We start from the raw sequence: 14,543 nt of genomic DNA on the forward strand, positions 1-14,543 counted from the left end.
ATTCGGACGGTCGTTTCGTCCTAATGTGGGACTCCTCAGTGGTCTATCGGTTAAGTGTTCACGCGCGAGACTGATAGGTCCTGGGTTTGAATCTCATGAGGCGGGATCGTGGATGTGCACTGCTGAGGAGCCCAACAATAAGACGAAACGAACGTCCAGTGCTTCCAGGTTTACCATGGTGGTCTACCTTCAATTGACTCATGATCTCAACTATATAAAAATACTAAAATCTCAACAAAACCCCTTTCTGAGAACAATATATATATATATATATATATATATATATATATATATATATATATATATTAGTTACTAGCGTAGATCACGAAAGTATCCTGTGGAGGCTTGTGTACATGACTTCGAGCTAATTAGAACAATCTATGATTGTGGATAAATAGTAAACAGCTCAACAGAGTACACATTAGAACATTTCAACTGTGAATGACAACAAATCGGCAAGTCAATTGTATATAAATACTTGATCCTACTATTAATCAGTAACCGTGAACAATAAAGAGTATACGGCGTTCAAATGAACATTTAGCATGATATCATATGGAGAGAGAGGGGGGGGAGAAGAGGAGTAAAACATACAAACAATAACTTACAAAGTGCAGTTGGTTTAACAAAATAACTGTACTATTAAAAACTGTAAAACATGAGAATGAACACTAAAAAAATTATACAATCAATTTGATGGGTTCTAATTACTATCAGTAAGAAAAAATATTTGACTTACATCAACTATTGAAAATTTCTTTCGGACATCCAAAGGTTTGTTGACCTGTAAATATATATGTATTTAGAAATGATGATATCGCAAAGAATTGAAATGAAAGGCATTTCTACTGACTAAACTAAAAGAAAATCACTCCTTACACTAAATGTAATCATAGTCAGTCAGTCAGTCAGTCGGCTACAACGTAGGACCAGGCACATTTATGCATCGGTCCAAGTTGCCATACCTCGTTAGCACAACAAGATGAACACCGGATTCATAGAAATAGTTGATTTAATGGTGATAATATATAAAAGATAGGTTGCATATAATGATATAGTATAGGAAGGAAGAACGTTATGAAGCAATTTTAATCTTAAGGTTTAAGGGAAGATAAAGAGTGTATACACCTACGCCATTTTGATCGATTCTGAGTCATGTAATCATAACTATATAATAGGAATTAAGATGGAATCTATTTTCATCAATAGAGATTTGCTAATTACGTAGCAGAACGGTAGCTCAGTAGTGATGGTTTTCGGCTTTCAGCCAATAAGCTCTAGGTTCGAGCTCGACTTCATTCAATTTGATTTGCTCAAACGAGTATTATCACTGGCCCTAATGTTTCTATTGTGACTCGAAGTACATGAATTTGTACCTGGTATATAAGTTATTAATTAATAGTTATTAGTTTTACAAAATTGGATAACCACTAAGTAATATCATTTCCTAAAACGAATGCTTTTAAAGTAGGTAGGACGGATTGTAATCGGATAGAGACTCCTGAACTCCGATTATATTTGAAGGAGTCCCATACTAAGATGAGACAGTTGCTGTGTGCCCTAGTTTTCAGTGATTATTCAACTTAGATCAGTTCTCGATTACAAAAAAAATAACATCCTAGAACTGAATTATATTAATATCCTACAGGCTAGTTGTAATGTCAGGGAGAAATAAACAACTGTACCAGTTCATTTGCACATGCCATTTTAACTGTGTTTAGTTGTATATATGTAGACTAGTCGATAGATTTAGCTGAACAGTATCAATAATAATTCGCTGTATTGATAACCAAATCGAGAAATTTTCTCTTATTTGTATGAGAAGCTGAGTCTAGTATGGTGAGAATTACATGAGCAGTTGAATTCATCAATGTACATGAATATGGATGTATAAATACAAACGACATCCTTTTCGAGGATTGATGGAGTCTGTTTCTCGAAACTTCACATTGTTTTCTTTAAACTGACGGTTAAAGAATAACTCCCTTATTCTGTATGTAGAAATAATTAATTCGTTTTATTTTCATCAAATTGTTTCAAATGAAAATTTTCTATTGATTCTCTTTTATTGTATTTGTGAAATTCCTTCAAATGTTCAACCGAAGGTCCTAGTTTCTATTTCTGGATGCGATGTCATGTATGTGCACTGTTTCAAGAAGGTTCGCATTAAGACGAAACGGACATCCAGTGCTCTCAGGTTTCCATTAGTAGTCTAGCTAAGATGAGTTCGTATTTTTAAAGTATGAAAACTTTTTCATAAATCTCACCATACTAATTTTACAATTTTCAAACTCATTAGTTTGGCAGTCTTAATTTGATCAACGTCATACTTCAATGTATCTACCGAAAAGAGGAATTTGATTAACAACGATTTAAGGCTACAAATAGATGATAGAATCCAATCATTTGAGTTATCGAGATGCTAGTCGTTTATCAAGTATAGATTTAGGTATTCGTTTATGTACCATACTGTTTCGATGAGAGCTATTTTGAACCATAAGGGGTTACACAAACCAACTGTTCGGTATTAAATTTGTTTATTGTAAATAAATAGCTCTTTTAGGAATTTGAATCACAAAATTTAATAACTCATCACATATAAACTAATGATTGAACCTACCATAAATTTATATAAGCGTTGAAATGTAATTGGTTCACGTTTACTAGTAGTATCACGAGATGAAAGACCTGACAAAAGAAAGAGAGATTTTAAGAGGACAATCGTTTTTCAGAAACGAAGAAATCATAATAACAAGAGCAAATTTCCAAATTACCATTTTTAAGGTAGAACATTGTGTTACTAAAAATCTCATTTGTAATTTGCATCCACTTCAATACGAACGTCAAGTCAGTCCGACTGTACGGAGCTGAAATGTGGAGAACTACAACATCCATCGTCAAGAAGGTGCAAGTATTTATAAACAGTTTTTTACGTAAAATACTCAACATTCACTGGCCGGATACTATCAGTAACAGCGTTTTATGGGAGAGGACAAAACAGCTTCCAGCTGAAGAGGATCAGACATACATTGAGGAAATCACCAATGTGCATCACGAGGGAAGCCCTAACTTGGAATCTTGAAGGGAAGCGGAAAAGAGGAAGGCCAAAGAACACATCACGCCGGGAAATAGAAGAAGATATGAAAAGGATGAATAACAACTGGAAAGGATTGCCCAAGAAAGGGTTGGATGGAGAATGCTGGTGTACGGCCTATGCTCCTCCACGAGGGGTAACAGGCGTAAGTAAGTAAGTAATTTATATCCAAATGTATACACCGGTTAAAGTTGTAACAGATTAAATTTCACGTTTTATATAAATATTTTCCCTTTGTTTACTGTTAATATGTTGATTATGTAACACTTTGAAACTAATTTATTATGATACAATACACCAAAATACTGGATTAAATTCTCAATGAAACTCAGCAACATTCTAGTTAATCAATATCAAATGTGATTTCTTGGCGGGTTCAATCGATAGAATCTGACCAGTACTAGGAAGGACTGGACATACGTAACATCGGTCACTACTCAGTGATCAATCGTAGACACAAAATTTAGTTGAAATATGAATGGGTTGTGAGCTTAGTTCAAATCAAAAACTTTAATTATCAATAAGTGCACAGACATAACTGTACTTGAAAGATAACAATAGATAAACACTAACCTGATGTTAACCGTGGAGATTCATATGCTACCACATGTGATGAACTTTCCGATTTACCATGAGAACTAGTTTGAAAATATGAGACTGTACATCGTAGGTTATGAACCCCTAATTCTTTCAATTCATGACTAATAATCGCATTCAATGATTGTCCTGGCTGTAAATCAAAAACACTATCCTTAGTATTGGTTCCACCAGCATTACTACCCAAACTTGGACTTGTATGTGTATTTGATGATTCTGAATTTGTTGAAGAATTGCGTAAAACAACAGTACTATTAGATTGACCATTTAGAGAAGTGAATATCGGTAAAGTGATCGATTCGATACGGTTATGAAGAGCAACCTACATTTTTATAAAATGAATGCAATCAACAAAATATCGAAGGAAAACAATATATAATTAAAGGAAAGAAGTCTGATGATTATTGAACACCAATTGGTGCAGAAGATGGTATGGTCAATTAAGCTATCACAAAGAAGTATCTATTTGTAATAAGAATCTTTAGTAGAACACATATACAATCCACCTTTAAAATTCAAATAAATAAGTCGTTTATAGTTTAAACCACAGAGTTACATATTAGTTAAATCGGTCAGATAGTTGATATTCGATCCAAAAACTACAAATGTACTTTCAAAACCTTGAATTGAGATAAAAATTGAAGTAAAGTACACAATTCATGAGATCCGAGATAACATAACTAACAAATTCAGATTGATCAATTTAGTTGGATTTTCTCTGATAAATATCTCTAATATCAAGAAGCTACACAATATACAGAAGATGGATGATCTATTTATTTATTTAAACACATAAATATTGGTACAAAGAGGAACCAGATATATATGCGCCACACAAATCGCATTCGATTTGTGTGAGAGCTGTGATAAGGCAGTAGAGCATCGTGAGGAGATGCAGTCCCATAGTAGGTGGTGACCAACGATTGATTGATACGCCATTTGTTCCATCAGGATCCTGGAGCGCATGTGCACGATTGGTTTGGAATCAGGGTTTACCAACTATCCTAGGTGAACTTTCTGTGTCCACCAACCCGGTTAAATTGCCGGACATTCGCTTTTCGTCCTCTCAATTTCGTAAACAACAGTAATGCCACGAGAAGGCAGTGAGTAGGACTCCCCTGACACAGGCTATATACGCGTGGCTATGTGAGAGCATTTGGAGAGGGAGAGCGGACTCTCCCCATTTTCCGCCGGACCAGGGCATTTGGGGGCAGAAATAATAATGATGATTGGTATTGTAAAATTTTGTACTTTTTTTCTCTATTTTGTCGATGTAATTTAACAATTGTCTTTTTAGTATGGGGATTTGTGAAGATTGTAGTATTTTTACAGTTGAATTCACAAGTCAATTTAAGCTAGACCATCATGAAAAACTTGTAGGCACTGAACGGCTGTTTTGTCCTATTATGGGATCGTGGATACGCACTAATGAGGAGTCCCATACTAGGACGAAACAACCATCCAATGCTCCCATGTTTTCAATGGTTGTCTAGCTTAGATCGACTCGTGAATTCAATTGTATTTTCACAAGTTAATTCCATCTCTTGCTAAGTACAATAAATTCGTTGGATTTTTGTGTACTTATTTAATTTATTTTCATCTTTGACATTTGATATAGAGTTTTCTACTATTTGCTTAGGATCCTATGTTATTATCAGCTGAAGAATTTTATTGATAATATTGACGAATTAGTTTTCGATGTTTTATGTGAGAGGGTTTGAGTTTCCTCGTTATGTTGGCATTACAACCTAAAATTATTCAGTCTTTATTATGTTATGTACACCCTAAGCAGATCCTTCGCAATGTAGTATCTAGTTATTACTTTTCTTATATGTTTAGATTATGGATAGGAAAAGGGTCGAGTAAGCGCGTTTCGTTTTGTTTTTAGGACTCATCGACTGTATCTGCTTTTACCCTAGTGTTGATGTTCACATTAAGTCTCGAAGCTAGAACAAGTCTCGCTTCCTGTATTCCACCATCACTTACAACCATCCCTAACTTGAGATGGCTTCTAAAATCTCTGAATGTATAATAATTTCATCATTAAGCAATCTTAAAGAATTTAAAACCTAGGAAAGTTATATAAACTGTATGCTTTTTCTGGAATATATGAATTATAAACTAACCCCCTTTTATTTGTTAATTCCTGTTATAGTTACTGATGATCCACAGTTTTTCATTTCATCTAAATCTCGAATGTTTTTCACTTGCCTTATCGTTTATCTCTTCCAGTTAATATTTTCAACTCTTTTGACTGATTTCTTTACAGCCAGTTGAGTTAGTTCTTGGTGGTTCGAACTACATTGCTAGGTTCCACGTTGCTTATAATTAGATGATTTACTGATACAACTCTACTATTCTTGAGATGTCTCATTATATATTTATGATACTAAATATTCATGGAAGTAGATACGAGTCAAAACTTAGGTTGTTACAGACTATATTAATATCCAACGGTTCAGATTGAAATCTTTGTAAAATTCATAGTTCCAGGGCTTTTAAAACATTCATTCCAATTATTGATTATTGTTTCATTTAGATCTCCGTCCTCTTCAATAAAAAAAGTAACTTATACAAACTTAAATCTCATATCTATGTTTGTCAGTGCCAGTTGTCGCACTACATCAACACAGCATGATATCAGAGTAGAAGAATTAGTAATAGTATTAGTAGTAGTCCAGAAAATTATACATCAACAATATGGTTTGAAAAGAAAGAATAGATTTTTTTTAGAGTAAATACTGCTAAATAATTTTAAAGCTCAAAATCGAAAGGAAGAACAATGAGGGAATCCACTTACCCGTTAGGAACGAGTATAAAACGCTTCTCTTCATTTATTATATCTTTACTTTCTTAAATAATTGACAAAAATTGAAGCAGCCCTAATGAAAAAATATTGGTTAATGGGGTTAAAGTTCACATTTACACATATCAGCAGTGTATTCTGTTCCACCACGGACATCTTATGATGTTGTATTACTGAGTATATGCTGAATTGAATTCTTTTAATCACAGTTTTCGAATTAGTTTCAGTAAATACGTGGAACCAGCAGTTACCAATCTTTAATATTTGAATAGTGTGATATCTTTTTTCCTCATTATAACGTTCTATTCTCTAAACTTTTTAATGCTAGGCTGATTGCCTAGTAGTTAAAACACAAATTCAAATCTCGCTCCATCTATTTGGAAACAGTAAATTAGTACATAAAGTGCTGAATTTTGAAGCGAAAAGTGCTGGGTTTGAGCCCCACTGTGAATATTAACTCTTGGATAAAGATATGTTCAAGTGAAAGAAGCAACATGCGTCTTGGGTTTCAATGCTAACCACAATTCACATGAATTATTTATCGATTTTAGTTTCTTTGTCTACATACAACAAACGTCTTCATATTCAGCGTTTTTTTATTGTTTCACAGCATGATTAGTATTATGTCATATATAAAAACTCCACTTAATGTTTCTTTCTAAATGAAAAATTACGTGGTCTTCAGTTCACATGGTAGTAGGATGTTGTCAGATTTTGAATGAAATCTTTGAACTCTAAAAGGAACGTTGAACAGATAAAGAAAGCCGAAATAAACCCAAATATACATTTGTGAATTGTGAATCTCTTCCTCCGACTTCATCCGCCCCCAAATGCCCGGGTCCGGAGGAAAATGTGGAGAGTCCGCTCTCCCTCTCCAAATGCTCTCACATAGCCACGCGTATATAGCCTGTGTCAGGGGAGTCCTACTCACTGCCTTCTCGTGGCATTACTGTTGTTTACGAAATTGAGAGGACGAAAAGCGAATGTCCGGCAATTTAACCGGGTTGGTGGACACAGAAAGTTCACCTAGGATAGTTGGTAAACCCTGATTCCAAACCAATCGTGCACATGCGCTCCAGGATCCTGATGGAACAAATGGCGTATCAATCAATCGTTGGTCACCACCTACTATGGGACTGCATCTCCTCACGATGCTCTACTGCCTTATCACAGCTCTCACACAAATCGAATGCGATTTGTGTGGCGCATATATATCTGGTTCCTCTTTGTACCAATATTTATGTGTTTAAATAAGATAAGAATAAATAAATATTATTATTATTGAAGCTATTAACGTTATGACTTACTTTTAATTCAACATTGTAACAAATTTGATTACTTTCATTGTGTAAATTTATATGGGCTGAGAATGTTTCACCCAAATAAATAGTACTATAAAATAAATAAAGAGATAAGATGTGAATGACAGTTTTCTTTCTTACTTACTTGTCATTATCATTTGTTTTTGTGGTGAGATGAACTTAAAATAAGGGCAATTAATTTTCAACCAGTTCTCAACTAATCACGAAAATCTTTGTAAATGAATAATAGTTTTATGAGGAGGGAGGGAAAAGAGATTGATTATGAATATAGTGATCTTGAGTGGTGTTAGAGGTATGAGAGCAGTTATCACTTCCCGGTTGCCCACACCGTGAAAGGGTTCTTCTAGAGGTAACTGAAGAGAAAATTGGATTAGAAGTGGTCCTAATGATCTGAGAGTGTGACCTCAGTGTCCAAGGGACAACTGCTTGAGGTCAGTCACGCATGACCTTTTAGTGGGTAGTTTTTGTTTTAGCTCCGTACTTGTTGGGATCTTACCGCCGGAGACGGATATCCGTGGGATAAGGTGAGGTGTGCATTTTTAGGGTCGACCTATTCTAACCTCACCCATCCTTGTGGGAAGGCAGCATCACTGTTATGCTGGTTATCTGAAGGAAACACCTTACTGCTGCCACACCTCTGTACAGTCGGCAGTACGACTTCGCCTTCGGACCTTGGGTTTGCTGCTTTTAGTCTTACTACTCTTCAACCGACCTGTCTGGCATGGTAGGACCTTGAGGAACGATTGTTCCAACCAGTATAGCTCGATTGGTTCATCACGATAGGGAAGCCCGACCACCACGTCAAGGTAGTAGCAACGGTCGGGAGGGGAACAATAATATAACAAAGTGTAAACGGATTTAAAATATTTAGTGAATCTATTAAAGTCGTCTATAGATTAATCTGCCAGTAAACTGAGAAAAAAAGATGATATAGAAACTTATCCTTATTAAGAGAGATTATCCGTTCTCGTAAACTCTTGAAAAAAACATATAGCTTTTTCAAAGATATCATATTGTTCCTAGATAGAGTTAGATATTTATCGTTGGAATAAGGGCTTTGAGGTTAGGGTTTTCGTTACAAATTAACATCAGCTATAATGTAAAAAAAACTCTGTAGTCATATGGATGAGTGAATTTAGTGCAAAAAAGTAAGATGGGCCAACTAATTAGTTTGTCCATAAAATACAATGCCACCAGGTAAAAGTTTGTTTTAGGATCAAGGATTGGGATTTAGTAATATTGTCTCTAAGTCGACACTGTAGTGTTGATTTGCTGCCATACTCCATCTACAAAGATAGGATTGAACACGTGGTATGTTCAACAACATTATTTTTACTCTATGGTGACAAAAGGTAACTTTTCGTTATCATTTAAAACGTTTTGAACAGCATCATACAAAGGTATTCCTAATGTTTGACATGAGTGATATTCGGATGTCGTGAGAAAGTCATAAAACCACATTATCGATTTTGACTGGCTCCTTCATGTACTATGCTTTTAAAAAACACAAGAAATTATGCTGTTTCTGTTATGTTTGAAGAGATTACGAGATCATCTAAGATCGGCGAACCGACAAGACCATCTATTGAAGTGTGTCATGTTGTCTAACAATTTCGACCACTTTTCTCATAGAGCGAATACAATGTACTGGAATATAAATTTTACCAAAGATTTTATTCCAACTCTCTAAATGTATCTACCACTATCTCTTATGATAATATCAGTGTAGCGCAGGTCAATATATTAGAAGAAGAACACAGATATAGTGAAAATTAGCGTTTCAAAATGAGATTTTTTAAAACAAAATTGCACTGTGATAAGAAGGTTTCAATTACTACATGAATGACAAGAATGAAAAACGATCTGGATAATATCGATTTCTTAATAAGGTGAAACAATCAATCAATAATTATCAGTATGGGAATTTGTGGAGATTGTAGTATTTCAACAGTTGAATTCATGAGTTTATCTAAGCTAGACCATCACTGAAGCCACTACCAGTAGAGTCCAATCTGTATCGGTTATGAGACAGTTATTCACTTCAGACAATGGATGAAGGGTTGATTAAATCATGGATTCATTGGAGTTAGACGTTAACACCATTGGATGTCGGCTCAGTGGTCTGTAGGTTAATCGTTCGTGAGCGAGACTGGGAGTCATAAGTTCGAGTCCTGAGTGCGAGATCGTGGGTGTGCACTGTTGAGGAGTCCCATACTAGGACGAGACGATCTTCCAGTGTTTCCAGGTTCTCAATGGTTCTCCAGCGTAAAATGGACTCGTGAATTCGATTGCGATAATAATATATGTTAATCTTTAAAATTACATTTACAAGTGTATTTACATTTCGTCAACGCTAACAATAGCAATGCATGAAGTGAAAATGATGTGTTAATGTTTTTATTAAATCGAAATTAAAAAATAATTGAATTTTATATAGTTGAGATCATGAATCAATTGAAGCTAGACCACTATGGAAAACCTGGAAGCACTGCACAGCCGTTTCGTCCTATTGTGGGACTCCTCAGCATTGCGAATCCAGTGCTTCCAGGTTTTCCATGGTGGTCTAGCTTCAATTGACTCATGGTCTCAACAATATATAAAATTACTAAAATCTCCACAAAACCTCCTTCCGATAATAATTGAATTTAACAACTTAGATAGTTAAAAGATTTCAACCAAATGTTACCACCGAGTTATTGATTTTAAATAAGAAGGTTAATAAGTAATTAATTACAGCAGATGACATCAGTTGTTTCTAACTTATTAAATATATAAATGAGAATTTCTTAAAAATTCAACTGGAAACGTTGACCCTAAAACTAATAATTTAGGAAATAACAAAAATTAATTTTTTTAAATATCAGTGGATAGTCGCTGAATATTATAAACTTTGAAAAAAACTGATCATTATATCTAAATTTGTTGCTTCTATAATCATTATCAGTATGGGGATTTGTGGAGATTTTAGTACTTTAACAGTTGAATTCACGAGTCAATCTAAGTTAGACCACCACTGAAAACCTGTAAGCATTGGATGGCCGTTTCGTCTCAAGTACGGGACTCCTCGGCAGTGCGTTTCTATAATTAACAAGCTGAAAGATCAATCAGAAATTTTATATACAGTTGGTAAATAATCCACGACTAAATGTACATTATGAAACAAGGAAGGAATACCAAAGAATAGCTGAAATATATATTTACGATTACTAACAAAAACATAACTGATATAAATTTCGAAAGCCCCCAAATTCCCTGGTACGGCCGAGAGTGGGGAGAGTACGCTCCCCCTCTCCAAATGCTCTCACATAGCCACGCAAATATATAGCCTCTGTCAAGGAAGTCCTACTCACTGCCTTCTCCTGGCTAGGGTGTTGTTTACGAAATTGAAAGGACGAAAAGCGAATGTCTGGCGCTTTAACCGGGTAGGTGGACACGGAAAGTCCACCTAGGAGAGTTGGAAAACCTTTATGCCAAACAAATGGTGCACATGGGCTGGCTCCAGTATCCTAAGGAACAAATGGCGTATGAATCAATCGTTGGTCATCGGCAACCATGGGAGTGGATCTCCTTACGATGCTCCACTGCTTTGTGGATCAGATCTTTAGGTCAAAGGCTCCGAGTGTGGCCCCGTTAGAAAACCACCTGTTTCAGTTTGGGCACCTGGGCAGCATCACAGCCCTCACTCAAATCAAATGAGATTTGTGCGGTGCATATATATCTGGTTCCTCTTTGTACCAATATTTATGTGTTTAAATAAATAAAAAGAAATAAACTTCGAAATACTCCCCATAAAGAACACACATATATTTGCACTAATCAGTCAACGGAAATGTGATCGAATTTCTATATTGAAGTCGTAAAAGTAATGTTAGTTTATCTTTTGAAATTTCATACTTACCCAAACGAATGAGTCAAACTTAACAGTTCACTATATCCTCCAACTTTAGGTTGTATATAATTATAATTATCTTTGCTGTCATTATTTAGTTCATGATCATAGTTAGGAGATTCATGAGAATTTGAAGAGGGAGGTATATTACCAGCAGATAGAAGATTTAAAGAAATACCATCAAGGTCTCCACGAATACTTGCGTCATATGCTGTTAAAGACCCTGCTATATCATCCAGGTAAAGTTCAGTTGGTTCACATCGTTGTATAACAAATGTTGGACGATTTAGTCGCATTACTACAAGAAGAAATATCAATCAGATTTCATGTTAAGGGAATTTCATAACGATGAATGGTCTTATAAAGCAAAACATGTTACAAAATGTATTTAACAATAATGAATTAGACATAGTCAATCAATTAGTCGTTCGTAACGTAGAATCGGGGATATATGTGCATTTGTTCAAGTCGACTTAGATGGTGATTGGCGATATGCAGTAATATCCCAAAAACCTCAGTTGATGAAAATTGACTACCTCACAAATGTGATCTGTATAGGACAGAAAGTTAATAAATACATTAACTGATTACTCAGTATTTTCTAAAGCCCTACTGCACTGGTCTCTATAGTGTTGATCACATTCTAACGATAAACCTAAGCCGTGACTACCGGTCCTTACCACTGATTAGAATACACTTTATCTAGATATGAATATATCTTTCATCGTGAACTTAAAACCATTTTAATCACTATTATTGACCAGTTAGTCTGTAGAGGCTTGGCTTCGAGGTGATTCCTTGGGCTTCATATATCAGTCACCCTGATAACTGTTATTAAATAAATCCCAACGGTGTATCAATTCAGAAGGCAACACGAAGTGCCGACTACAGTTTATTATTGAATAGCGCAGATCAAGCACATCAAGCGGATTTGAGTAGAAAGGCTAATATGCGCAAGCAAGCGAATCTAGAGGTGGATTCAGAGTCGAGTTAATTAATATGATTCAAGCGCATAAGTATATGAGAAAGCGAATGATTCATAGAGCGATCTTTAAGCTAGGGAGAGGGATATGTGCGTAGGTTGTCGCAGATAGATTGTTACTGTTCGAATAACACTATTAGTTAAATAAGTTAATTGACAAAAACAACCAATAACCAAACTTAATTGTAGGAGAGGTGTTACAAGTCATCGACAAATGATTTGTTTTGAATTAAAATACATAGTCAAAAGTATTCCCAGTCTCTTAAATTATTATCAGAATACGTCGTCGTTGCAATTAGTGCAAAAACTGTTTTGATCAAACGAAATTCAGTGTTGGGAATTACTGATATATAACAAACTCTAATCATAATGCCAACAGTTAGTTCCATAGATAAAACCAATAATCCATTACTTCATAGACAAATGTTGTGGTATGATCTGACCATCGACTTTATTTACATAAACTAGTTGCTTTTACAACACGCAGGCGAATCCTTTCAAGATCAGTCATTATAAACAGTAGATTGTCATATAAGTAGGCAAATAATCACAAAGAATTTTATCATGTAAACATAAAATGTGTTATGATCCTGATCAGTGAAATGAGTACACTAATAACTTCTGATAGAGCTGTCTAAAGTCGAATAGTAAGGACTTTTTTTGTAAAATAATTTGTGACAACTACACCTGAAGCCTCACTGGGGTCTGTTGACGGACCCAAGCCTTGGTAAAAGAGAGTAGGGCAAGCATAGAGTCAGCAATTCTATTTCGTATAAAGGAACTCCGCTACAGAATCACTAAACGGAGAAAACAATCTATGAATGTGAAAAGTAGGTTAATTATTGAGTTCAGTAATTGAAAAGATAATGTCATTAAAGGTTAGGACATATGTCTCGAGCTTCACTCTGTAAAAGGGAGAAGTCGTCTGCGTGATTTATGCAAGTTTTAGACTATGAATATACAAATTTGTACTACAGCATGATTTCAAAAAGTTATCCGTTCATCAAAATATTCAATAAGTTTGTAAGAAATCACTAATTTCATTTAATAACGAACGAATGTGATCAACCAATTCTTCCTAGTTAACTGACAACGTCATCACCGAACATTAGTTTGTGTTTTCAGTATGGGGTTGTCGAGAAAGTTAAATTTCGCCGAAATCACGAACCAATCTGAGTTAGACAACCAATGAAAGCCTGAAAGCACTGGACGGTTGTTTCGCCCTAGCACAGAACTTTTCAGCAGCATGCGTCCACGGATTTCCAACAGACACTCGAACGCAGGACCTTATTTTATGTTTAAAACAAATCGTTGGTTGATGATAGAACTCCTGGCAGCGACATTCCATTTAGACCCCAAATACCCTGGTACGGCCGAGAGTGGGGAGAGAACGCTCTCCCTCTCCAAATACTCTCACAAGGCCACGCGTATATAACCTCTGCCATGGAAGTTCTACTCACTACCTTCTCGTGGCATTACTGTTGTTTACGAAATTGAAAGGACGAAAAGCGAATGTCCGGCAATTTAACCGGGTAGGTGGACACCGCGAGTCCACCTAGGGGAGTTGGAAAACCTTGATTCCAAACCAATGGTGCACATGGACTCCAGTATCCTGGGGGAACAAATGGCGTATCAATCAATCGTTGGTCACCGACTACCATGGGACTGCATCTCCTCACGATGCTCCACTATCTTTTGGATCAGACCTTTAGGTTAAAGGCTCCGAGTGCGGTCCCCTAAGAAAACCACCTGCTTCAGTTTGGGTACCTGGGTAGTATCACAGCTCTCACACAAATCGAATGAGATTTGTGCGGCGCATATATATCTGATGCTTCTTTGTACCAATATTTATG

General features: G+C 35.7%; 1 protein-coding gene across 1 annotated transcript in view; it reads right to left on the reverse strand.

Moving 5' to 3' along the window:
* The window catches only part of Smp_016810 (hypothetical protein), a gene marked incomplete at its 5' end in the record, with an annotated part of 25,520 nt that extends 13,516 nt beyond the window's left edge, over positions 1–12,004 (reverse strand). The window contains 5 exons of the mRNA XM_018798439.1: positions 740–784; positions 2,621–2,688; positions 3,668–4,013; positions 7,805–7,889; positions 11,718–12,004. Coding sequence (XP_018653381.1) covers positions 740–784; positions 2,621–2,688; positions 3,668–4,013; positions 7,805–7,889; positions 11,718–12,004 — 831 coding nt within the window. The remainder of the gene's footprint in view (positions 1–739; positions 785–2,620; positions 2,689–3,667; positions 4,014–7,804; positions 7,890–11,717) is intronic.
* Positions 12,005–14,543: the final 2,539 nt, after the last annotated feature.

This window comes from Schistosoma mansoni, chromosome 6, assembly GCF_000237925.1.
Source record: "Schistosoma mansoni strain Puerto Rico chromosome 6, complete genome".
In the NCBI taxonomy this organism is placed as follows: Eukaryota; Metazoa; Platyhelminthes; class Trematoda; order Strigeidida; family Schistosomatidae; genus Schistosoma; species Schistosoma mansoni.